This window comes from Misgurnus anguillicaudatus, chromosome 21 (assembly GCF_027580225.2).
Source record: "Misgurnus anguillicaudatus chromosome 21, ASM2758022v2, whole genome shotgun sequence".
Taxonomy (NCBI): domain Eukaryota; kingdom Metazoa; phylum Chordata; class Actinopteri; order Cypriniformes; family Cobitidae; genus Misgurnus; species Misgurnus anguillicaudatus.
The window spans coordinates 64,940,402-64,967,525 of NC_073357.2; the positions used below are offsets into that span (position 1 = coordinate 64,940,402).

The following is a 27,124-nucleotide window of genomic DNA, read 5'->3' on the forward strand; positions in this document are numbered from 1 at the left end:
TATTGGTTCTAATGGAATATGGCCCAAAACACACTACAGTGTATTGGTTTTTGTTGGTCTCTAATGGTATGTATTGGTTCTATGTATTGGTTCTAATGAAATATGGCCCAAAACATACTACAGTGTAGTGTTTTTATTGGTAAAAGCTAATGGTTCCTATTGGTATTTTAACGGAAACCATTAGAATTTTCTGTAATGGTTTTACTGTTTTTATTTTCAGCAGGGTATTGCAACTTAGACCTTTACATATTTAATTTGATCATAATGGCAACGAGATGCAGTTTATCGTGTTTACCTGTGAAGCTTTTCATCGACCTTCTTAACAATAAAATTATTAATATAACCCTCCAATACATAGTTAAGGCTCTTTGGTGACTCGAGATGATATATAGTCTTTCTGTCTCCAAAAATCATCAATTGCCTCCTGTGAAATGTCTCCTACTGTGGCAGCTGTCATAGCACATGTCACCGAATGTAGATTGTTTGTCCAAGTGAGTGGAGGGGGTGTGGCTTAGCCATACATCAATTGGCCCATTCACCTAATTGACCCCAGTAAGAAAAGACACTGCACTGTCACCTATCCTCTCCATCACCCACCTTTGGTTCCCTACACACCTGTAAACACGCAATCACCAACTTTACGTCCACCCGCTGACCATCAAGTCCCCATAAGAAGGATGAAACCAAAAACCAGATTAAAGGGGCCATGGCATGAAAATGTTAGCACTGCCACTTTGTAGGTGTGAGCAAAAATGTGTCGTTTTGGGTGTGTCCTTTAAAATGCAAATGCACTGATAAAATGCAAACACTAATCACAATGATGGTGGTTTGATGCAATTCAAACTCAATTGTGCTGTCAATATTTTTTTTCTCTCTCTTTCTCTCTGCACTAAATTGCAATGCTGTGGTTGGATAGTGCAGATTAAGGGGCGGTATTATTATAATAACATCTCCTTATGACATCATAAGGAGAGCCAAATTTCAATTACCAAATTTTTGCTCACACCTACAAAGTGCCAATGCTCACATTTTCATGCCATGGACCCTTTAAATCAAGAAAAAAACTCAGGAACTGAGATCAGAGCACAGAACTATGCTGAAGCTGCAGCTCAACCCCCTGCTCCACTCTTAATAACAGCATTGCCTACTTTCCTCTCAAACACTGGAGAAAAGTCAGGCTTAAGCTCATGCGTCACCATATGAACCATTAAAGTGCCGTGAGAGCAATGTGAGAAATCATACAAAAGAGTCTCCTTTTAAATATCTCTCGCAGCACTTTGATGTCATCTGCCTGACGGCTCCAATGTGCCTATGCAACTGACTACGGGAGCCCGATTACCCCCAAAAGATGCGGCGCTTTCTGCAGTTGGGTCAAGGTAAAATTGAGATCCCATCAAGAAACAGCCTTGACCAAACTGATAATAAAAGCGGTACAGAATTATTTCACCTCTGCCGATCCTTAGGCAGGTTGGAAAACACACACAAAAAGATGGTGTCAATTTGGCTACAATATATATATAAGAAAAATAAAACTAGGGAGTCAGCTGACATTGGCTTAACTTAGATCTCTCTTCTATATGTTACATTATTACTATGCTTGCTAGTACGGTTTAGCTGATGCACTCTAAAAATATCTGGGTTATTTTTAACCCAATATGGGTAAATATTGGAGAAAACACATGCTGGGTTTAAAATGACCAAATGCTGGGTTAAAATGACCCAATGTTGGGTTGTGATATGCAAACATTGGGTATAATAACCCAGCAGTTGGGTTAAAACAACCCAGAATTGGGCTTATTTCAACCCAGCAGTGTGTTCTATCCAATATTTACCCATTATGGGTAGAAAAACCCCCAGACATTTTCAGGGTGTGTTTTCTCCTTGTTTTATTCATCTAAAGCTGCTTTGAAACAATTTAACAAATGTGAAAGTGCTATATAAATAAAAATTTATTTAATAAAAAACACAAGGTCATCCTTGTGTTTTTATTCAATTCAATTTTATTTATATAGTGGTTTGACTCAGCAACAACAAGAAAACATCTCAGAAAATAATCACATTTGAAACATAAAGAACCAGTCTGTCACAATTCTGTCATGTGTTCTTGTCCTGTTTATTCTCCATGACTTTTATTTGAAAGTTCTTATGTTCATGTCTTTATTTTGATAGTTCATTGCCATGGTTGTCTCTTGTTTCATGTGTCTTGTTCTCATTGGTTCCCTTGTTCTATGGGTCAAGTCCCTATTGGTCCCCTGTCCCTATATATAATCCTCATGTTTTTATTGTCTTTTGATGGTCTGCACTGCTTAAGTTTTTTTAATGATTTGTTACTTGCCACTGATTCAGGGGACTGCACAATTTTACTCCTACTAGACCTCTCAGCAGCATTTGAAACAGTAAGCCACAAGATCTTGATTGCACGGCTAGAACAATGCATTAGCACTAAGAGTAATGCACTGTCATGGTTTAGATCTTATTTGGCTGAAAGATCATTCTCAGTTCATGTTGGTGACTTTACTCCTCTACTGCTTCTCTTACGTGTGGGGTCCCTCAGGGCTCCATTTTGGGGCCTATTCTGTTTTCTCTGTATACGCTCCCTTTGGAAATCTGCAAATTTATCTGCATTTGAAACAGACAGATACCTGCTCTTTATCTCCTCTATTACCGTGTTTTGAGGAAATCAAGGCTTGGGTGGCATTAAACGTCCTTAATTTTAATGAAAAAACAAAACAAAACAGAAGTTATGTTTAGGCCAGGGGGTAATTGTGAGTCAGCAGATTTTGACCTTGGTAAACTGAATTCATTTCAGTTCAATGTGTCAAGGTACTAGTTTATTGCTACTGATTTTACTCATTCATTCATTCATTCAGTAATTTTATTTATTTGACAGGGACAATGCAAACATATATAGTGTCAAAGAAAGCGTGTCACTAAAGTGCTGCATAAAAAGTTTATAGCAAATGCTAATTTCAACTCCTGTCCCTGGTTGGGCTCTAAACACAATACAATTTACATACTAAACTACTTCAATTTAAAACAAATAACATGATATTGACAATTCATGTCTCTAATCATACACAATAAAATTTACCCATAAAATTTACCTGTAAGGTTTACATACACACATATACCATACACAACTTATACCTACTAGTTAAAATGAGTGCACCTTTGATTTGTTTTTAACCAGTTTTTTAGCCTGGAAGTGAACACATTAAAATCCAGTACAGTCCTAATGTCAGATGGTAATGAGTTCCAGAGTTTGGAGCTCTTCACAGAGAAGGTCGTCTAACCAAAACTGGTCCTACAGAATGGGATTTTTCAGTCATGATTTGAAAAACCCCTAGTGACTCGAGTGCTGCTCTGTCTCTCAATAAATGGACTTAGTGGCACAGGTACTAAATGATTAACACACTTGTAAATTAGTTTAAGAAAGCAAAAGTTGCTAAAGCTCTCAAAATTCATTAAATTATATATTTTTTAAATGGTACAGTGATGATGTTGTATTGGTTTTTTGTCCATTATTTTTATTGCTCTATTGTATACAGAACGTATACATTTGGTTGTAGTGGGAGTGGCTTGAGCCCATGCTGTCATGCAATACGATATATGAGACAAAATCATGGCATGCATGTACAGCAGGGCTGCTTGGTGCGGTATAAAACTTCTAATTAATTTAAAACAGTTAAGATTACTTTGGGATGTTTTTAAAATCTTCTTTATGTGCTTATCAAATTTTAGTTGTGGATCTAAAACCAATCCTAGATATTTGAATTCTGTGACTGGATTAATTTCTTTATTTTGTATATTAACATTAAATCTTCCTTTTAAGTCAAGTTTTTTAATGGAAAAACACATGGAAACTGTTTTTGTGAAATTTAAAACTAATTGATTTTGGATGAGCCATTGTTGGATGTCAAACATACTAGTAAATAATACAGCTACAGCCTGCTCAGGTGACTTGGCGGGTGCATAAATAACTGCATCATACCACTTATAGCTGACATCTGGCATCTGAGCAGTGCAGAGACAAGTCATTTATACAAAGACTAAACAGTAAGGAGCCAAGTATAGAACCTTGCGGAATGCCCATTTTTATGTTCGAGAGTGCGGATATGTTTTGATCAACTTTAACACACAGCACTCTACACTGGAGGTAAGACGTAAACCACAACGCTGCCTCATTTGAGAAATTCCTCGGACAGCATTACACAAACAACATGTACATACATCCTGCCACAAGACTAGATTAAACAAAGGACAAGATGGCAGAATCATGACAATGGGCAAATTGTAATCTGAAATATTTTGTTTGGAATGATTTGGTTCGATAATAAGTATCTCTGTCTTATTGGAGTTTAGCATAAGGAAGTTATGTGCCATCCAGTCACTTATATCACTAAGTCTGTTAGTTTACAGAGCTGGTGTGTTTCGCTAGGATGAAAGGAGATGTAAAGCTGGGTATCAGCATAACAGTGAAAACGTATGTTTCCTGATAATGTCTCCTTAGAGGTAACATATATAACGAGAACAGGATAGGACCTAAAACTGATCCCAGCGGTACACCGTATTTATCCGGAGAGTGATATGACTCTTCCTTATTTACATAAACAAAATGAAAGCGATTGGTTAGATACGATCTAAACCAGGCTAATGCCTGACCACTGATGCCAACATAGTTTTCTAGTCTATTGAGTAAGATTGTGTGATCTATTGTATCAATGGTTGCACTAAGGTCTATTAATATAACGTCGCTGTCCGATGAAAACCACGTATGTCCATTTTGCCGAATTTTGAGATTTTTCGACGGATTGAATGTCCAGGTTCATTTCCGTATACAGTATGCATCACATATCTAAATGGCCAATGAAAAGTTGTGAAATCATGTCATCTGATTTTCACAAATATCGATTTGGTGTCAAAGCTGTCAATCACACTTTGTATCTCCGCCCTGTGGAAGCATTTTGAACAAAGTATTTGTCTAGCATAGATGTTATTTACACTGGGGACGCTGGGGATGTCCCCACCACTTTTTGAAAGCATTTGGTTAAAATGTTCTGAAAAATCAAGCGATGCTTAAGATTGGTTTTGTGGTCCAGGGTCACATATGTTGCGTTGTATGCTTATGGTGTGTTTTCTTTTACATATGTAATGAAATTCATTGTAATCCTTGACTAAACGCACTGCTGTTTTCTATGGTATGGTGCGTTGGCACTGTTCGGTTGAGCTGGTGTTACATGGACTGTTACATGTGTGCAGTCAACAGTTCATTGTCCCTTCATAGTTTGCAAGAGACATTTAATAAATGTATAATTCATATTAAATAAGCTAAGCGTATTTAATAGCCTGAACTAAGACATAGGCTATTTAATAAACTGAGCGTATTCATCTGTCAATATGAAACGCGACTTGGCCATTCTAAATAATGATCGGAAGAACGCGTATCGACCACCGTAACTGTAAAATATTCACGTATGTCCATCTAAACTTAATTTTGGTCAAATGTGGATTATATCATTACACTGGCAAGAATATGGTTACATGTAAAAATGCCGTAACAAGTATGACAACGCTACATTTAACTGCTTTTGAAATACAATGTTTTTTCACTTCCTGAAAAGTAACCGTTTTGGACATACGTGAGTTTCATACTATTATTCACTAAGAATGCACATAGCTGACTTGCCACTATCTTTTCTAATATTTTAGAAAGAAAAGGGAGATTTGAGATTGATCTAAAGTTATTAAGATCTCCCTGGTCAAGGTGTGGTTTTTAATAAGCGGTCTAATAACTGCTAGTTTGAAACTACAAACATACCAAAGTCTACAAACATAAAAAAAATCAATCACAACCCACTTGACATTGTGGTCCTGCTAACATCCTAAGTGAAGCTGAAACACAGCACACCTGAGCTGCAAATTAATGTGCTCAAATTATTCAGCTTCCTGAATGAACACAACAATATCCTGAGCGCGGGTTACATCGGCTTCCTTCCAAATCACATTTACACCTTAGACACACTCATCGATAAACACGACTTACTCTAAGACAAAAACATCAAGCTGTTGTTGTATGCAGACGACTCTCCACTCCACAGAGACTACACAGCAGCACATGGACCTACTGTCGGAGCTGGACCCTAGCAGTAGATCTCAAAAAGACCAATATTATGATCTTTCAGAAGAAACCAGGAAACCCAAATATCAGTTGAGTCCAGGCAGCACCACATTGAAAGCCCTAATGCTGTTTATACTCAAAAAGTCAAGCAATCATGACTTTTGGATTCATAACCTAACTATCTTTGTTCATTTAAACTTACAAAGACCACAAACTTCAAGTGCAATTAACTTTAAATGATTAGTAAGCCATTGTGCCTGAACATTTTAAATCAAAAGAATAACAACTGAAGAGTTTTACGCTCTTTGTAGCATTGTTATTGATGTTGTTTTATTGTGATCTGTGTTTCCTTTGATATGAATGCATCACATTCAACTCATTGTATTTCTCTCCACTATAATGAAGATACACATGAACATCGCAGCTTGTTTTGTGCTTCTGTGGAGAATTAAGTTCATTCACTGATTGACATAAAGTCAGTCCTGAATACCTTTCATTAAACCTTGTTATAATTAAAGTTTGGTGAACTTAACGATTTAAGTTCAGCCTATGTGGCCACCAAGTTATGTGAACTTAAATATATACAATAGCCTGCTGTGCAAATGTTTCACCACCAGCTTTGTTTTTAAGCAAAGTTTTAATGTCCATCCATGTTTGTTTTTCACTCTTTTTAAGATACAAACAGAAAATACAGGAAATGTGTACCCAAACTTAAAAACAAAACCATTTTCAGAAGTAAATGTCTTCTTTAGGCATCAGTCAGTATTTAGTTCGACCTCTCTTGTCACAAAACACATCTTGAGCTTTTTTGAAGTGACTGAAGTCCTGAAGTCATTTGATTAGAATTAGAAATTAGGATTTAATTTTATTTAGGTTTAAGAGATCCTGCAGTTGCCTGCTATTGCTCAAGTGGAATGGGAGTTTACCCTAAATACTTGACACTTCGGCTGTTATAGCCTACTGTATGTAATACTACATACACATTTCCTATATTTTCTGGTTGTATTCTAATAAAAAACTGAAAATTAATTTACACATCTAATATTAGCATGGTGGCCTAAGAATTTGCACAGTACTGTATGTTTTTGGGAGACCCATTACTAATTGAATTAAGGGAATGAGTTCAGTCAACTTCTTAGGGGTTTCAGTAGCCTGGTTCTACCAGACTCTCGTACATTTCATTTGTACAGAAAGTCTGGCTTGTCTCCATTGAGAAACATGTACTTCCTTGTAGGCGGGTTCTCTGTTAAAATTCAACACTATTGGATCTGCTCAGAGTCACTCAGGATCTGCCATAACCAATCGCTAACGTGTGGTTGGGACGTATAACATGCGCCAAAACCGTCCGGAAACAACAAGTCCCGAATGATCAGAGGATTGTTTAGAAAAAGATGTCTGTCAACGAGAGATGCAGCTTTTGTTCATTGAATTTAAGAGTTCAAGGAACAATTGTAAATTCTAAATGTATATTTGACCCTTAGGACAATGATGTATTCAGTCAACTGACGCACAACGACACACAACATCAACGTCATCGTTCTTAGCCACTCCCTCTGTTCGCTGATTGGTCCTATAAAAATTTGATTTCTCGAAACGCTAGAATAGACCAAAATCCCAGACGTAGTACTGAAGAAAAATGAAATTGAGCGGAAGTGCGTAGGAGGGCGCAGCCAGGCTAGGTTTTTTAGTGCACACAATGCAGAATGCATACCTCGGTCTGATCATCACTGTGTCGGGGAGTATCAGTATGGCAGTGAATGCTCTATATAAACCACATAGAGAAAAGAAATCCAAAATATTGAATTATCAATTTTACAATAGCAGATTTATTTCAGATTTCTCTTTGCTGTTACATGCTTCACAGTGGTCTCTGAGTGATATTTGCCAGGTAATCGGGATAGCGGCACCTCTGGCATTTGGTGGAGCCTCTCATTAGAGCCGCACCTGACCGAGCTCGCTCAGTTAGCACCTCGCGGCCGTTCGGGTTCAAACGCTGTTCTAATGGCAGTGGTCTCGCTCCATTAAACCCAGCGTTCGCTCCAACGAGCGCAAAAACACTCCAACCACCTTCATGTTTCCCAGAGAATAAAAGCACAGTGCAAACACTCACACGGATCTGTTTGATGTGCTTTTCTGGTGCGCCTCATTAGTTAAACACATATTTATGTTTCAGATAACCTCTGAAAGTGTCAGACAGATAAAAACTGTGCTAGAGGAGAAAAAAAACTGCATTTACTCTAGCTAACTGTTTCATGTCCAAAACACGGCAAAGTGTTGACGAGATCTAACGACTCTCACTTTTGGATGTAAATGTCCCATCTCTTTCTGCTTCACATGCATCATTGTCCCTGTAATGGTTTAAGTACAGAGATGATTCACTCAATTGAACAGGTCAGTGAGTGTGGGTTTTTATTTTGAGTGTTAAAAAGTCTGTGGTGTGACCAGACCTGCTCAGCTATCATGAATGAGGTTATAAAAACTCTTATATACTTTAATGGAGAAACTCTTTTGTCAATGGTGGGACTTTGTGACTTCTACAGTGTCTTTATAGTAAGCACGACGACAGTGTAAAACTGCTGCATCACTGAATATTTACACTCCAGCTGAAAAAAATAAACGGTTGTTTTTGGGCAGAGACAGAGAGATATACAAGTACTATCTGCTGATGAACTGGAGATGTGAAGGTGTTTTGCGCTGTTAAGCAAGTAATATAATATGTAACTGTACTGAAGATGAACACATGATGTCTTTCTGTAAAAGCTGATTGTGTATACATTTTAATTGTTCGCGATCTTATACATGATCCCTATAGCACACCTTACAAACGTGTGAGCTGACGTGCATAATTGACATTATGTCAGCAAATTATATCAATAAGCCATTATCGTACAATGATATTTACAAAAACTGAGAAGAATGTCTCGGTTACGTCCCTGAAGAAGAGAAACAAGATGACACGGAACATAGAGAGACCAATCTGCTTCGAGAAACTTCGGAAAGCCGAGCATCTAGTGTCCGGCCGACTCGGCAATGGTACAGCAAGCCATGGCGACGGGACATGATGTCTCCGTTCCCTTCCTTCAGGGAACGATGGTTACAAACGTAACCAAGACGTTTCCTTTCAGTCATCACTAGGACGTCACGTTGTGACCGAGTATTGGGAATCCCTTGCAAAGCACTATGAGTGCTGCCCCTTCCAGTGCCCTGCATAAACCTTCCGCCCCTCGTTTTCAGGGTAGGCGGAAGATGAGTGTTATGCAGAGAGGCCGGTCATTACTTGTTCTTCAACCCAATAGTGTAACCTTAGATAACACTGAGAAGTGTATCCAGCATAAACACTATGTTTATTTGGTATTTAACATGCTAAACTTGTTTTTGGCTATGGAAAACAATAACTGTAACCATCTGAAATTAACAGCAGTAACTGTGCAGTAGGCTATATTCAATACAAACATAAGTGTTTAAATGAGACCATGACATGGATGGTTGAGTGAGGGTTGATGGTCTTGCCTGTTTTGTATTACCAACAGACTTTTGATACTCATTGTGTTCTATTGGGTATTGGGTGGCTCTCAGGTTTTATTTAAAAGTTTGGAGTGAGATAACATCTGTTAGGGGAGAGGCCCCTCTGCCCCACCAAATTCTCAAGTTTTTGCTATCAGTTTAATGTTAACTTTTATTCATAACTGACCAGCACAAATATAAATAAACGGTAAGTCTTATAAAAGACAGACAAATGTATCCAATTTAAATAATTTGCTCAACATATTAAAAAAAATACAAATGTATCAAAATGAAATCTGTATTATATACAGTAGGAGTGCAGCACTTGCCATCAGCGTGTATTTTAAGCTGTGTTTAAGAGAGAAATAAGGTTACATGTTCAGTACTACATGGCAATAATAATGAAATACATCTCCAGTCCTTTCATTAATTTCAGGAAGCCTCTACGTTAGTTTCAGGTAAGCTAAAGCTTCTAATTGTAAAACATTTGGGGAGTTTTTGAATATATCAACATGAATTTGGCTATATTCAAGAAAGCTGCATTATTTACCGCATTTATCGGATCGGATTTATCGGAAGCCCTGCGTCCAAGTGATTGACATCAGAGGAGCGCGAGAAAAACTTGAGACAGCTAAGCTCGACAAAGGACTTCCTGCGCCTCGTCCATTAATTGTATATAGCAGGAAAAGTTATCAGTCTCTTAGAAATATAAGGTGTGAGTGTGTGAACTGACTGAAATGCGTGTGTCTCACAGTGAATGCGTGAGACTTGAGAGCCCTGTTGAATGTACTGTTGTTCCTCTGCGACCAACTTGTCCTTTGCAGACATTGCAGCTTGCAATCTTAACGTCCTGCACACAGATTTCGAAATACTTTCAAATAAAAGACATGTTTGCGAATTATTAAAAATGTAGTCTGTGCACGCGGGTGCACTTCCGGAAAAATCTGCCAAAAAAAAAAACGGTCGCACATTAAAGCAAAAACCGTCCGGCTCCGATTTATGGTCAGTCAACTGGTGCATTACTAGTTTCTTTACATGTCGTATTATAATATGGAATAACCGCAGAGGGTTTTACTACATATCAAGGTCTCTGGGGTTGCTATCTAATGAGACTACACCTGTACAGAGATCACAGAGAAAGCTCTGCTGAGAGAAAAATGTGGGCTAAGAAACAGAAAGCAAAGGCTGGGTCCACCTCCTCTGAGGGAAACGCTTGCAGGTTTACCACCTGATATCTGAAAGGAGTGGTGGGAACCTTGGGCACGTAGCCGGGGGACTTCTCGAAGACAAGAACACCACTTGACAAACAGGTTCCATTTCAGCGCATAAGTTTGTCTTGTAGATGGTGCTCGGGCTGAAGAGATGGTGTTGGCTAAAAGTAAACTCAACTACTGTGAAGCTACAAAAAATATAGTTAAGTTAGTAGCGTAGAGACTTGTAGTTAACTACTCCAAAACACTGACAGTCACACAGCAAAACCTCCAGTGTTAAATTTTACTATTAAATGTGACTCTGAATAAGTGGTGTAGCCACGGATGTGCCGGTGCCACCTAAAAATGGATGCAGAATAGTTTTTATAGTCTCAATAAAAATGTTTACTAAACTTGGGCTATTTTTGTTTTCTCAGAATATATATCCTCCATATATTCACACGTAAGTTAAAGATATTTTAACTGACCCCTTGTGCTCATGGCGACGCATCATGATTGTCACGTGACACACCGCAGCCATAATAACTAACAGATGTATCCTATTCGTTTTATTGCATTTTTCCTTTTTTATTAAAATATTCACTAACTTGCTTACCATGTCAACTGTCTGATATTCTGATTCTTCATTTAAAAACCTTTATAAATTATCTTGATTTATAACGATTTATCCCCAGTTTCTTCCGAAATACATGAAAATAAGTGTCTGTTGAACTGGAAAAAGAGTATCGTTAGACTTTATAGTTTCGCTGTGTGGGTCTGATATATGAATAAAACACGTCTGCAAATTACATTTAAATACAATATTTTTTTTGATTCCCTTCCATAGACATCAGTGTGTATTTTACAAACTCCAAATGTATTGTTTTACTAGTACTGGTGTGTATTTAAATGTCCGAAACATAAAAACATTATGTGGTTGGTTGAAAACACTGCATATTAGTTGTGATATATTACAAGCACTGACACATCTCTGGCTCAGCGCCAAACAACGCGCAAAAGCAGTATGAATATTTCTGATTCCAGTACTGACCTTTGCCTGGCTTATTTCTTGTTTATTTTATTATTTGGATCTGGCTCTGCCTTCTCACTCATAACATTATGGTTATAGCATGGTTAACTTATATGCTTGGCACACCCAGATTTTCAGATGCACACCCAGAGTCTTTTTTCTGGCTACGCTACTGCTCTGAATCAGTGAATTCTTTTGTGTTCTTCATTTAAAGAGTAACTAAACCCTAATCCAACTTTTTTTAGTTACTGATCTGTAAGAATGATGGTTTATTAGTGCTGTTCATTGATTTGAGTATTTTGACATTTGGATATAAAGTATTTCAATACTACAATATATGGTGTAAAAACGTCTGAGTGCTGCCCTCTTCAGGTTGAACGGTGGCTACTGCAGTTGAATTTTCCTATTGGATGTTGGGTCCAAAAAATGACTCGTGACTTAAGCAGGTTCAAGCTCACCACGCCCTTGTTACGATCTCACCACACACTTGGTACGAGCTTAGTTCGTCCCCTCTATCTCTGTTGGGATCTGCCTACTTTTCTTGCATTTTTCAAATATTGCCAGTGGGCGGAGTCAGGCTCTGACCAGGGGTTTAGTTACGCTTTAAACTATTGCCACACTACTGTATTATGGAGTTAAAAGTGCAGAATTAAGTCTAAAAATGACCACACCCACCTATGAACAGGGAAATGAGTAGGCTACATCATGGCACTGATTTCAGCATTAACATGCAAGCAATATCATATGAAGAGTTTGGTTCCAAAACGCAATAAATCCATTTTGACAAATTTTGGTAAAAACATGTTTTCTATACCAAGAAAGTGACAAGATGAAAACAACTATTTTCTGTTACAAACTTTCACACAGCATCTTTAGGTTATAAAAACATAAAAAATTCAAATCCATAAGTTGATTTTCAAAGATTTATTATAAAAACGGATTATTTTTTCCACAAAATGCAATAAATCCATGACAAGTTTTTATTCAAAATGCTATAAATCTATTGAATCAATAGCCTATATAAATGTGCATTCATCTTTGCCATGTTATATTCATTTAGTTGACTAGTTGTACACACTAATTAAAAATATAAACATTAATGTTATTAATCAAAACACTTACTTTGTCATATTAAGAACCCTGTCATTGCGGTTACTTAACGTCTTCGCTTAACGTCTTTCACAGCGATCAGCTGTAAAATGTTTTTGGTCCTGCTCGATTTTCGTTGAGTAAAATTATGTACAGTTTTTCATAAGATCCTCTGGGGTCAATGTGTTAGCATGAGAAGCTTAATGCTGTCGGGAGAACAAGCACCCGTCTCCCGAGTGCCTCTCAGGGAAAATATTAGATGGTGATGGCTTACGTTTCTTTCCCATCACAGAAAACCATCACAGGTTTAGCGATGCAATTAAAGTATTATTTTGTTTTGTTTGTTGATCACGTAGTACAAAGTAGATGAGGAAAACCAGGACTCCGTGTACTCAGCGCGTCCGCCATTGTTTGTTTACATTGCGTGAACGGTGGGCTGTAATATCAGAAATGGAGTTATTGCGTTCTGTAAAAAAGTGGGAGTGGCGTTTGTCGCATTTTGGGAAAAAAGGGAGAAAAGATGACAGAATAACACGGCGGATATTGGATTTTGCGTAAAATTAAGAATTTACTTTTAACTACTGACCTGATATAATACTGATTTTGGCAGTAACTCATTTTTTTCAAAAATGGCGTTTATTGCGTTTTGGAACCAAACTCTTCATATATTTGATAAAAACATGAAGTCAAGGGTCAAGTGACCAACTAAATGAATCAACACATCACTGTGATTGTGACTTCTTCTTAGGAATCTTTTCTTCAATTTTCTGATTGTGTTTGTTAACAGTAACATTTGTGTTTAAATTTGTATTTTTTAAGATATTGTTACAGGAGTCAGTTTAGTTGCCAATCAGACAAAAAACAAGCACAGACCGGAAGTTAACTTCACACGTGCATCCGATGAAACCCTCTATAAGAGCTCAGAATAGATGTGAACTCCTTCAAAACCATTTAAAAATTAGGTCAGATTGAACCATCAAGAAACTGCCTAAAAAATGACATGAGAACATTTTGGCAAATCCTAGACAAACAACGACTACACTGACGATGTTAAGACATAACATCATTTTAATGATTAAATCTTCATTCTCATGTCATCATCGCTACTTGTAACTACAGTATATTACAGTAATGATAAAACCTTACATTAATACGCTTCACATCAGAAGATGCACACGTCACAAATAACTGCTGTTCAAAGCCCATAACTTTATTTACTATTAATAAACAAAATGATCCTCTAACCAGCATTTCTTGTCATCTAATTATGGCCTCTATCTCTTTTTATTGTAATCCATTATTTCCTAACAGCTTTGCCATGAGATTAAACTCATTGAGTAAACAGACTCATTCGCTTTCGTTCCTGTTTACGGTTTTGCTCTCTGTTCATTAGAATATTTGAGATATGAAATTAAATTTACGTGGTTATATTCCTTTGTTGTGTCATAGAGAAATTCTGTTCTAGAAGACTCCCATGCATGCACTGTAATAAATGAGCAATGCTGTGAAATGTAAGCAGTGAGAGAAGGTACTCTGGCGATGGATTGATGACATTGTTTTGTCTTTAGTGACTGCAGAGTAAATTGCTCCTAACTAGCAGCAATATGATAGGATTTGCTTACTGAGCTCACTGGTGTGGACTGATAAACGAGGATCATTTAGCCTTGGGTATGTGACTTTGAGGCTCTGATGTGACCCTCGCTCTGTATCTGAGGGTCTGCTCAAAAATCTCTCATAATTACTTATGCAAAAATGACTGGACTATAAATGTCTTTACCAAACATGTTTGTCCATCTACAAACTGCAGTGTCTTCCATTACTCAGAGGGAGGTGTTGATGTTAATGCTTAAAAATTTCATTAAAAATGAAAACCCACTCAAACCATTCATTAAAAACAGTTTCTTCTAATCAAAGAGCACAAGTGGCAGAATTGAGATGTTCAAACCGATGAAAAGAGAGAAAGAAGTGACCAAATAAACTAGAACTTCAGATTCATTGCAAAGAAGTAATCATATTTCTTTTGCACAAATTTGTTTGAAAAACAAGGAAGACATCGGACCGTTTTGAGGACAGTGAAAACAGCGCTATAAAGGTAAGTAAATTGTGTGAAAAACAAATGTAGGCATATCAGAATTACAGTTATGCTGCTTACATAATGTAGCCTTTTTTAATGTTTGATGACCAGATAGAGAGTTTGATCAGCCTACTTATTTGTATGTCCCACAGCTACATGGAACGTTATTAACCGGTTCGGCAACTTTCTTTTTTGTTCTAACCGGTTTCAGGAACATCAATTTTAGGGTTGAACCGGAAACGTTAAAATACTCTTTCTGTTTGGAACGAACCAATTCTGGTTCAAAGCCCTGGCTCTTGGGGTAATTTTGGTCGGCTGGACACTCCTGGGAAGGTTCATCACTGTTTAATGTTTTCGCCATTTGTGGATAATGGCTCTCATTGTGGTTCATTTGAGTCCCAAAGCTTTAGAAATGGCTTTATAACTGATATATCTCAATTACTTTATCATTTGTTCCAGAATTTCTTTGGATATCAACATGATGTGTAGCTTTTAAGGATCTTTTGGTTTACTTCACTTTGTCAGGAAGGTCCTATTTACGTGATTTCTTAATTGCGAACAAGTGTGGCAGTAATCAGGGCTGGGTGTGGCTAGAGAAACTGAAGTCAGGTGTGATAAACCACAATTAAGTTATGTTTTAAGGAGTGGGTGTGGTTAAGTGGGAAGACACTTTTTCCTCACAGGGACATAAGGGTTTGGATTTCGTTTTCCTTTCATAATAAAAACTATTTAAAAACTGCATGTTGTGCTCAATTGTGTTATACTGTATTTGGTTACTATTTCAATTAAAACATTAAAGTATGACAAACTCAGGAATCTGTGATGTCTGTGATGCTGCGTGTCTGTGATGTTCTGCAGTCGTGAGTCTGTGATGATGCGTGTCTGTGACGTTCTGCAGTCGTGAGTCTGTGATGCTGCGTGTCTGAGATGTTCTGCAGTCGTGAGTATGTGATGCTGCATGTCTGTGATGTTCTGCAGTCGTGAGTCTTTGATGCTGCGTGTCTGAGATGTTCTGCAGTCGTGAGTCTGTGATGCTGCGTGTCTGTGATGTTCTGCAGTCGTGAGTCTGTGATGCTGCGTGTCTGAGATGTTCTGCAGTCGTGAGTCGGTGATGCTGCGTGTCTGTGATGTTCTGCAGTCGTGAGTTTGTGATGCTGCGTGTCTGTGACGTTCTGCAGTCGTGAGTCTGTGAAGCTGTGTGTCTGTGACGTTCTGCAGTCGTGAGTCTGTGATGCTGCGTGTCTGAGATGTTCTGCAGTCGTGAGTATGTGATGCTGCGTGTCTGTGATGTTCTGCAGTCGTGAGTCTGTGATGCTGCGTGTCTGTGATGTTCTGCAGTCGTGAGTCTGTGATGCTGCGTGTCTGAGATGTTCTGCAGTCGTGAGTCTGTGATGCTCCGTGTCTGTGATGTTCTGCAGTCGTGAGTCTGTGATGCTGCGTGTCTGTGATGTTCTGCAGTCGTGAGTCTGTGATGCTGCGTGTCTGTGATGTTCTGCAGTCGTGAGTCTGTGATGCTGCGTGTCTGTGACGTTCTGCAGTCGTGAGTCTGTGATGCTGCGTGTCTGTGACGTTCTGCAGTCGTGAGTCTGTGATGCTGCGTGTCTGTGACGTTCTGCAGTCGTGAGTCTGTGATGCTGCGTGTCTGTGATGTTCTGCAGTCGTGAGTCTGTGATGCTGCGTGTCTGAGATGTTCTGCAGTCGTGAGTCTGTGATGCTGCGTGTCTGAGATGTTCTGCAGTCGTGAGTCAGTGATGCTGCGTGTCTGAGATGTTCTGCAGTCGTGAGTATGTGATGCTGCGTGTCTGTGATGTTCTGCAGTCGTGAGTCTGTGATGCTGCGTGTCTGTGATGTTCTGCAGTCGTGAGTCTGTGATGCTGCGTGTCTGTGATGTTCTGCAGTCGTGGGTCTGTAATGCTGCGTGTCTGTGACGTTCTGCAGTCGTGAGTCTGTGATGCTGTGTGTCTGTGACGTTCTGCAGTCGTGAGTCTGTGATGCTGCGTGTCTGAGACGTTCTGCAGTCGTGAGTATGTGATGCTGCGTGTCTGTGATGTTCTGCAGTCGTGAGTCTTTGATGCTGCGTGTCTGAGATGTTCTGCAGTCGTGAGTCTGTGATGCTGCGTTTCTGTGATGTTCTGCAGTCGTGAGTCTGTGATGCTGCGTGTCTGTGATGTTCTGCAGTCGTGAGTCTGTGATGCTGCGTGTCTGAGATGTTCTGCAGTCGTGAGTCGGTGATGCTGCGTGTCTGTGATGTTCTGCAGTCGTGAGTTTGTGATGCTGCGTGTCTGTGACGTTCTGCAGTCGTGAGTCTGTGATGCTGCGTGTCTGTGATGTTCTGCAGTCGTGAGTCTGTGATGCTGCGTGTCTGTGACGTTCTGCAGTCGTGAGTCTGTGATGCTGCGTGTCTGTGATGTTCTGCAGTCGTGAGTCTGTGATGCTGCGTGTCTGAGATGTTCTGCAGTCGTGAGTCGGTGATGCTGCGTGTCTGTGATGTTCTGCAGTCGTGAGTCGGTGATGCTGCGTGTCTGTGACGTTCTGCAGTCGTGAGTCTGTGATGCTGCGTGTCTGTGACGTTCTGCAGTCGTGAGTCTGTGATGCTGCGTGTCTTTGATGTTCTGCAGTCGTGAGTCTGTGATGCTGCGTGTCTGTGATGTTCTGCAGTCGTGAGTCTGTGATGCTGCGTGTCTGAGATGTTCTGCAGTCGTGAGTCTGTGATGCTGCGTGTCTGTGACGTTCTGCAGTCGTGAGTCTGTGATGCTGCGTGTCTGTGACGTTCTGCAGTCGTGAGTCTGTGATGCTGCGTGTCTGTGACGTTCTGCAGTCATGAGTCTGTGATGCTGCGTGTCTGTGACGTTCTGCAGTCGTGAGTCTGTGATGCTGCGTGTCTGTGACGTTCTGCAGTCGTGAGTCTGTGATGCTGCGTGTCTGTGACGTTCTGCAGTCGTGAGTCTGTGATGCTGCGTGTCTGTGACGTTCTGCAGTCGTGAGTCTGTGATGCTGCGTGTCTGTGATGTTCTGCAGTCGTGAGTCTGTGATGCTGCGTGTCTGAGATGTTCTGCAGTCGTGAGTCTGTGATGCTCCGTGTCTGTGATGTTCTACAGTCGTGAGTCTGTCATGCTATGTGTCTGTGACGTTCTGCAGTCGTGAGTCTGTCATGCTATGTGTCTGTGACGTTCTGCAGTCGTGAGTCTGTGATGCTCCGTGTCTGTGACGTTCTGCAGTCGTGAGTCTGTGATGCTGCGTGTCTGAGATGTTCTGCAGTCGTGAGTCTGTGATGCTCCGTGTCTGTGATGTTCTGCAGTCGTGAGTCTTTGATGCTGCGTGTCTGTGATGTTCTGCAGTCGTGAGTCTGTCATGCTATGTGTCTGTGACGTTCTGCAGTCGTGAGTCTGTCATGCTATGTGTCTGTGACGTTCTGCAGTCGTGAGTCTGTGATGCTCCGTGTCTGTGACGTTCTGCAGTCGTGAGTCTGTGATGCTGCGTGTCTGAGATGTTCTGCAGTCGTGAGTCTGTGATGCTCCGTGTCTGTGACGTTCTGCAGTCGTGAGTCTTTGATGCTGCGTGTCTGTGACGTTTTGCAGTCGTGAGTCTGTGATGCTCCGTGTCTGTGACGTTCTGCGGTCGTAAGTCTGTGATGCTGCGTGTCTGTGATGTTCTGCAGTCGTGAGTCTGTGATGCTGCGTGTCTGTGACGTTCTGCAGTCGTGAGTCTGTGATGCTCCGTGTCTGTGACGTTCTGCAGTCGTGAGTCTGTGATGCTGCGTCTCTGTGACGTTCGGCAGTCCTGAGTCTGTGATGCTTCGTGTCTGTGACATTCGGCAGTCCTGAGTCTGTGATGCTCCGTGTCTGTGATGTTCTGCAGTCGTGAGTCTGTGATGCTCCGTGTCTGTGACGTTCTGTAGTCGTGAGTCTGTGATGCTGCATGTCTGTGAAGTTTGGCAGTCGTGAGTCGGTGATGCTGCGTGTCTGTGATGTTCTGCAGTCGTGAGTCTGTGATGCTCGATGTCTGTGATGTTCTGCAGTCGTGAGTCTGTGATGCTGCGTGTCTGTGATGTTCTGCAGTCGTGAGTCTGTGATGCTGCGTGTCTGTGACGTTCTGCAGACGTGAGTCTGTAATGCTGCGTGTCTGTGATGTTCTGCAGTCGTGAGTCTGTAATGCTGTGTGTCTGTGACGTTCGCCAGTCGTGAGTCTGTGATGCTCCGTGTCTGTGAAGTTCTGCAGTCGTGAGTCTGTGATGCTGCGTGTCTGTGACGTTCTGCAGTCGTGAGTCTGTGATGCTGCGTGTCTGTGACGTTCTGCAGTCGTGAGTCTGTGATGCTGCGTGTCTGTGACGTTCTGCAGTCGGGAGTCTGTGATGCTGCGTGTCTGTGATGTTCTGCAGTCGTGAGTCTGTGATGCTGCGTGTCTGAGATGTTCTGCAGTCGTGAGTCTGTGATGCTCCGTGTCTGTGATGTTCTGCAGTCGTGAGTCTGTGATGCTGCGTGTCTGAGATGTTCTGCAGTCGTGAGTCTTTGATGCTGCGTGTCTGTGATGTTCTGCAGTCGTGAGTCTGTGATGCTGTGTGTCTGTGACGTTTAGCAGTCGTGAGTCTGTGATGCTGCGTGTCTGTGATGTTCTGCAGTCGTGAGTCTGTGATGCTGCGTGTCTGTGACGTTTGGCAGTCGTGAGTCTGTGATGCTGCGTGTCTGTGATGTTCTGCAGTCGTGAGTCTGTGATGCTGCGTGTCTGTGACGTTCTGCAGTCGTGAGTCTGTGATGCTGCGTGTCTGAGATGTTCTGCAGTCGTGAGTCTTTGATGCTGCGTGTCTGTGATGTTCTGCAGTCGTGAGTCTGTCATGCTATGTGTCTGTGACGTTCTGCAGTCGTGAGTCTGTCATGCTATGTGTCTGTGACGTTCTGCAGTCGTGAGTCTGTGATGCTCCGTGTCTGTGACGTTCTGCAGTCGTGAGTCTGTGATGCTGCGTGTCTGAGATGTTCTGCAGTCGTGAGTCTGTGATGCTCCGTGTCTGTGACGTTCTGCAGTCGTGAGTCTTTGATGCTGCGTGTCTGTGACGTTTTGCAGTCGTGAGTCTGTGATGCTCTGTGTCTGTGACGTTCTGCGGTCGTAAGTCTGTGATGCTGCGTGTCTGTGATGTTCTGCAGTCGTGAGTCTGTGATGCTGCGTGTCTGTGACGTTCTGCAGTCGTGAGTCTGTGATGCTCCGTGTCTGTGACGTTCTGCAGTCGTGAGTCTGTGATGCTGCGTCTCTGTGACGTTCGGCAGTCCTGAGTCTGTGATGCTTCGTGTCTGTGACATTCGGCAGTCCTGAGTCTGTGATGCTCCGTGTCTGTGACGTTCTGCAGTCGTGAGTCTGTGATGCTCCGTGTCTGTGACGTTCTGCAGTCGTGAGTCTGTGATGCTGCATGTCTGTGAAGTTTGGCAGTCGTGAGTCGGTGATGCTGCGTGTCTGTGATGTTCTGCAGTCGTGAGTCTGTGATGCTCGATGTCTGTGATGTTCTGCAGTCGTGAGTCTGTGATGCTGCGTGTCTGTGATGTTCTGCAGTCGTGAGTCTGTGATGCTGCGTGTCTGTGACGTTCTGCAGACGTGAGTCTGTAATGCTGCGTGTCTGTGATGTTCTGCAGTCGTGAGTCTGTGATGCTGTGTGTCTGTGACGTTCGCCAGTCGTGAGTCTGTGATGCTCCGTGTCTGTGAAGTTCTGCAGTCGTGAGTCTGTAATGCTGCGTGTCTGTGACGTTCGCCAGTCGTGAGTCTGTGATGCTCCGTGTCTGTGACGTTCTGCAGTCGTGAGTCTGTGATGCTGCGTGTCTGTGACGTTCTGCAGTTGTGAGTCTGTGATGCTCCGTGTCTGTGACGTTCTGCAGTCGTGAGTCTGTGATGCTGCTTGTCTGTGACGTTCTGCAGTCGTGAGTCTGTGATGCTGCGTGTCTGTGACCTTTGGCAGTCGTGAGTCTGTGATGCTGCATGTCTGTGACGTTCTGCAGTTGTGAGTCTGTGATGCTCCGTGTCTGTGACGTTCTGCAGTCGTGAATCTGTGATGCTGCGTGTCTGTGACGTTCTGCAGTCGTGAGTCTGTGATGCTGCGTGTCTGTGATGTTCTGCAGTCGTGAGTCTGTGATGCTCCATGTCTGTGATGTTCTGCAGTTGTGAGTCTGTGATGCTGCGTGTCTGTGACGTTCTGCAGTCGTGAGTCTGTGATGCTGCGTGTCTGTGATGTTCTGCAGTCGTGAGTCTGTGATGCTGCGTGTCTGTGAAGTTCTGCAGTCGTGAGTCTGTGATGCTGCGTGTCTGTGACGTTCTGCAGTCGTGAGTCTGTGATGCTGCGTGTCTGTGACGTTCTGCAGTCGTGAGTCTGTGATGCTGCGTGTCTTTGATGTTCTGCAGTCGTGAGTCTGTAATGCTGCGTGTCTGTGATGTTCTGCAGTCGTGAGTCTGTGATGCTCCGTGTCTGTGATGTTCTGCAGTCGTGAGTCGGTGATGCTGCGTGTCTGTGATGTTCTGCAGTCGTGAGTCTGTGATGCTGCGTCTCTGTGACGTTCGGCAGTCCTGAGTCTGTGATGCTTCGTGTCTGTGACATTCGGCAGTCCTGAGTCTGTGATGCTCCGTGTCTGTGACGTTCTGCAGTCGTGAGTCTGTGATGCTGCGTGTCTGTGACATTTGGCAGTCGTGAGTCTGTGATGCTGCATGTCTGTGAAGTTTGGCAGTCGTGAGTCTGTGATGCTGCGTGTCTGTGATGTTCTGCAGTCATGAGTCTGTGATGCTGCGTGTCTGTGATGTTCTGCTGTCGTGAGTCTGTGATGCTGCGTGTCTGTGACGTTTGGCAGTCATGAGTCTCTGATGCTGCGTGTCTGTGAAGTTTGGCAGTCGTGAGTCTGTGATGCTCCGTGTCTGTGACATTTGGCTTTCGTGAGTCTGTGATGCTGCGTGTCTGTGACGTCCTGCAGTCATGAGTCTGTGATGCTGTGTGTCTGTGACGTTTGGCAGTTGTGAGTCTGTGATGCTGCGTGTCTGTGATGTTTGACAGTCTTGAGTCTGTGATGCTGCATGTCTGTGACGTCCTGCAGTTGTGAGTCTGTGATGTTGAGTGTCTGTGACGTTTGGCAGTCGTGAGTCTGTGATGCTGCATGTCTGTGACGTCCTGCAGTTGTGAGTCTGTGATGCTGCGTGTCTGTGACGTTTGGCAGTCATGAGTCTGTGATGCTGCGTGTCTGTGACGTTCTGCAGTTGTGAGTCTGTGATGCTGCGTGTCTGTGAAGTTTGGCAGTCGTGAGTCTGTGATGCTGCGTGTCTGTGGTGTTCTGCAGTTGTGAGTCTGTGATGCTGCGTGTCTGTGATGTTCTGCAGTTGTGAGTCTGTGATGCTGCGTGTCTGTGACGTCCTGCAGTTGTGAGTCTGTGATGCTGTGTGTCTGTGACGTTCTGCAGTCGTGAGTCTGTGATGCTGCTTGTCTGTGACGTCCTGCAGTTGTGAGTCTGTGATGCTGTGTGTCTGTGGTGTTCTGCAGTTGTGAGTCTGTGATGCTGCGTGTCTGTGATGTTTGACAGTCTTGAGTCTGTGATGCTGCTTGTCTGTGACGTCCTGCAGTTGTGAGTCTGTGATGCTGCGTGTCTGTGACGTCCTGCAGTTGTGAGTCTGTGATGCTGCGTGTCTGTGACGTTCAGCAGTCGTCTGTGAGTGTCTCTGTGTCTGTTAGTAAGAGAGAAATACATAGACATGAGGAAGGTGGAGTTGATAAAAGCATTGCACAGAGACAGAAACTGAATGATAATTTCAGTAGTAAAGTGAAATGAAAGGAGCGTGAAGGTGTATAAACTCATTTTCCTATAGTTAACAGCTCACTATTCAATTCTACATAAGGGCAATTCCAACCAGCTTCTCTTTGCCTTTTAAGGGCACCCTTGAAAAGATGAAATAGACACACTATTAGACATTATTTGTCCTTCTCTCTCCAAAAGTGATTAAAGTATAGACATATTTCCCTTCCGATTGGAATTTACCCGTGATCTAATCAGGGCTCGAAATTGCGACCATTTTGGTCGCATATGCGACCGAAATTTAATCTGTGCGACCTTAAAATATATTTGGGAGCATTTGTGCGACTGCCCATTTTGTTGTGATGCGAGTTGATTGTGATCCTGCGTGCTGGCGCTGTCCCAGGTTCAGTGTTCTCTCCAACGATACATAACCAATCAAATTTCACCATTAAGTTCTTGCGTTTAATGAAGACCGCAGATTGGCTAATATGAGCGTCAGTCATTCCTTGTTGAAGCGCGGAAATGTGAAAAGACATACGCGTCGCGAGCATGACGAGAGCGAGCCGATTACAGCCAAGGTTATTACTGTATTTTTTGACGACGATCCGGATTCAAATGTAACTCCACCACCGAAAAATACGAGTTGACGTTAAACCTTTCAGAGAGAGTGGCTTAAAGATTTCGAGTGTCTCCGCTATAAAAATGTAACTTACTGTGTTTACTGTAAATCCTGTAAAACGGCGTTAATGGCGGAATCAAAACATTTTAAGCGCCAGACGTACCTTGCTTAAACATGGCGAAAGTGCCAAAAACACAAGACGTGTCATGACAAATGTGTTTATTATTGATGGAGACACCGACCTGTCTGTCAAAGTGTGTTTGATGGTGTATGTGCGCATGCGCTGGTGAATGGACATTCAACAAACATCCTTGTGGTCCATGTTGCTGTGGAATACGACAATGCTGATGGTATGTTTTTGTTGTATTTTTTAAAACATTGCCTATCTAGTATTAAAAGCATCCTGGTAATGCAGTTATCAATACCAATATATATTAGCCTTCTATATTAGGGTCACTTTTGTAATGTCACAATTAATCAGTGTTTTACGTGTTTGCAAGATTTTTTATTGTAATCTTAATCATGTTACCTGTAATTGTTATATTATTATTGCTGCTATACTATTTCAACAGCATTTGGGTATTAATTTAGGAATTTATGCAGCAAAAAATAAAATAAAATAGAAGACCAACTTTTAAATGCTGGCCATAGGATGTGTAAAGCCCGGTGGTGGTGTTTTATTTTTAATAAAATAAATCTATTAACATTTACATTGTAGTTGTGGTGCTTTTTAATTTTTGGATGGATGCGCCTAAATTTTTGCTGGTGCTCCTAACTCTTTAAAGTTGGGAGCACCAGTGCTACCAAATAAAAAAGTTAATTTTGAGCCCTGTCTAATGTTAGCGGTAGATGTACAGTAGAAAGCAGACATAAGGGTACAGGTAACAGAGCACATATAAAGGTCAACAGTACAGTACATTTGACATATTATTTGAGTTTTAAATTAAATTAGGAGAAAAATAAAAACCTTATTTGCTTTGCACAGTCCTTAATCCAAGTTTTTTAATAATATTGCCAAACAATATGAATGATCACAGAGTAGAAGAGAGAAACTCTGTGCATTCTGAACATCATTGAGACATGTGACACACCATCATCAGAAACATTGCACAAGCCAATCAAGAGGGAGAACAGAAGAGCGTTACCTGTGGACGAGAGGTCAGAGGTTACGGGCCAGTCTTCATGGCACAGGACGTGATGAAGGAGAAACCAACACAATAAGATGGGGGGTGTTGTTTCCACAGGAAATGAAGGGGCGTAGGGTTTGGAGGGGATTAGGGTACATAAGACAGAGGGTGGAGGGGAGAGACAAGAAGATTTGACTTCCTCACTAAAATAAGGATGCAAAAAAATGACCCGTACCTTGGCTGTTTAACGTCAGGTGCGCCAGACCTTGAAGGAAAGAACAAAAATAAAAGCAAGAAATGAAAACCGAAGTTCAGAAACGGTAGAAGCAGAACAGAAGCTTTTGTCACAAGGTTGGACTGCAGTTTGTGACAGACATCCAGCACACGTCTGGATGTCAAAGGTCAACTCAAAATAAACCAAACGAAAGAAAAGAGAAAAATCAAAAGTAAAACACACTTCTTGAGAGGGGAGTGGGCTTAGAAAAAAGCATTTTGTTCAGTGCAACTCCCGGAGGTTATTGCTTGCTTAAATGCTTTTTTCCTTTGGTCTTATGAAAGACACACACAACTGTTTGGCAGAATTTAATAGCCTCTATTAGAGACCGTCGGCCTGCTCTTATCTACAGCAGTCAACACAGCAAAGCCATAAGCAACATCAATAAAATCCCTTCAGCAAACCTCAAACATATTCAAATGAGTGACAGCTGTCAACTTTCCAATCAAACGCCATACAAATGATTACTGTATTAATGACGTTACAAGAAAAAACGCCTAGTGTGTAATTCATGAAAGCCATAAAATAATTGAAGCAAAATCTCATGGATCACCGTTTCCCTAACAAACCAAACTTCAAAACCACACGTGACATCTAAAGCGTCTGACAGTCGACGGGCGTTTCTCTTCAGATCACTATCAAAGGTGCAATGAAGGACCTTCACCGTCTCGACAGGCACAACAGCACATCACTGATCTTCAAAAGATTTTTATTCAGGATCAAAATTTGACATTTATGCTGCAAAAACAATACGCTGCAACAGAAACCCAGCAAACATTGAAATAATATCAATTAGAAAAGTGTGGCAATTGCCATTGGCATACATTGGTAAAACAAAGCGTTGTTTAAAAACGCGTATTGCTGAACATCGAAGCAATATATGGCTAAATGATCAAAAAGCCCTATTGCTGTACATTTCAATGCTTTGAAACATAATTTGTCGACTCTTCGTTATTTTGGGATTGAACATGTCAGAGTACCCAGAAGGGGTGGCGATATTGATAGAATTCTGTTACAGAGGGAGGCGTTTTATATCCATACACTTAATACCCTATTTCCTAAGGGTTTAAATTTGGATTTTGCTTTGAAACCTTTTTTGTGATTTTGTTGATATGTATAATATTTTTTTTAAAAAAATTATTTTTGTTGCTTTCCTTGGTGGTGATTTGAGGTTTATTCACTTAGAGCCAATTAGTAGTATCAGGTGTGCCTGATTGTATGATATCAGGTGTGTTTAATTCTTAAGAGTTGTTAAATCATGATGTTTTGATGTTTTAAAAAAATGTGTGTTTGACTTGACAAAGACCTTTTTGGTCGAAACGTTGTCTTTTAAATAATAAATATTGAGAGCCATAGTAGCAGTGTGCTGTTCTTTGTTTTTTCTTAATTGCCATTTCTTCCAATAATACGTTTCTAACTATTTTGCTTCGTGACCTACACCTAATTATATTTATTTAATACATGACAGCAAATTTTGCTCTCTGCCAGCTATATGGATGTAACGATCAATTGCAGTACGATACTTCACAATACAAAAAAATGCCATGATGTTGCAGCGTAGCATGATGGGGATATTTATACAATGACGTTCTTTTAATTTTATTCGTTGACCGGTCAACGCGTGATCTACTCTGTGCCAGCGTCACCTTTGCTTCACCGCAGTCACATACAGACATCGCTTGAATCACCTGCAGCTTGAACTGAAGGTCAGCAACATGACTTCGGTAGTAACAGAAATTGCCCCGTCTTCTTTTAAGTCCAACGTCTGGCAGCATTTTGTTTTCACATCGTTCGACGGGAATCTTAAGATGCGTTCCATTCGACAGGGTCCCTACGGAGTGTTTCCTACTCTCTGAGCACGATATATCAGTTGAAGTGAACTATACTGACAATAACCGCTCATTTGGAATAACTTGCAAACGTCATCAAAGGAAGTCAACGACGGGGTCGCGCAGATTGATATAACATAAATATATATATAAATATATATAAATATATATATAAATATATATATAAATATATATAAATATATATATAAATATATATAAAAATATATATATATATATATATATATATATATATATATATATATATATATATATATATATATATATATATATATATAAATATAAATATAAATATAATATATATATATATATATAAATATAATATATATATATATAAATATAATATATATATAAATATAATATATATAAATATACAGGACTACATTCATTTAATTTTAATTTACTATCACATTTAAAATATGTACACTATACAATAAAAAACATTGAGTACTATGACATGAAAAACGTACAGTTTAATTGACTATTGCTGCTATTACTTGACTA

The 27,124-nt window shown here is 41.0% G+C and overlaps 1 protein-coding gene across 8 annotated transcripts in view; it reads right to left on the reverse strand.

Annotated features, from left to right (window-relative positions):
• The window catches only part of nrxn2b (neurexin 2b), a 380,291-nt gene that overhangs the window by 190,013 nt on the left and 163,154 nt on the right, over positions 1–27,124 (reverse strand). For 6 of the 8 annotated variants that reach the window (XM_055218533.2, XM_055218549.2, XM_055218495.2 and 3 more), the window contains exon 4: positions 24,735–24,764. The exons of the other annotated variants lie outside the window; for them this stretch is intronic. In XM_055218533.2, coding sequence (XP_055074508.2) covers positions 24,735–24,764 — 30 coding nt within the window. The remainder of the gene's footprint in view (positions 1–24,734; positions 24,765–27,124) is intronic. 8 annotated transcript variants of the gene reach the window in all.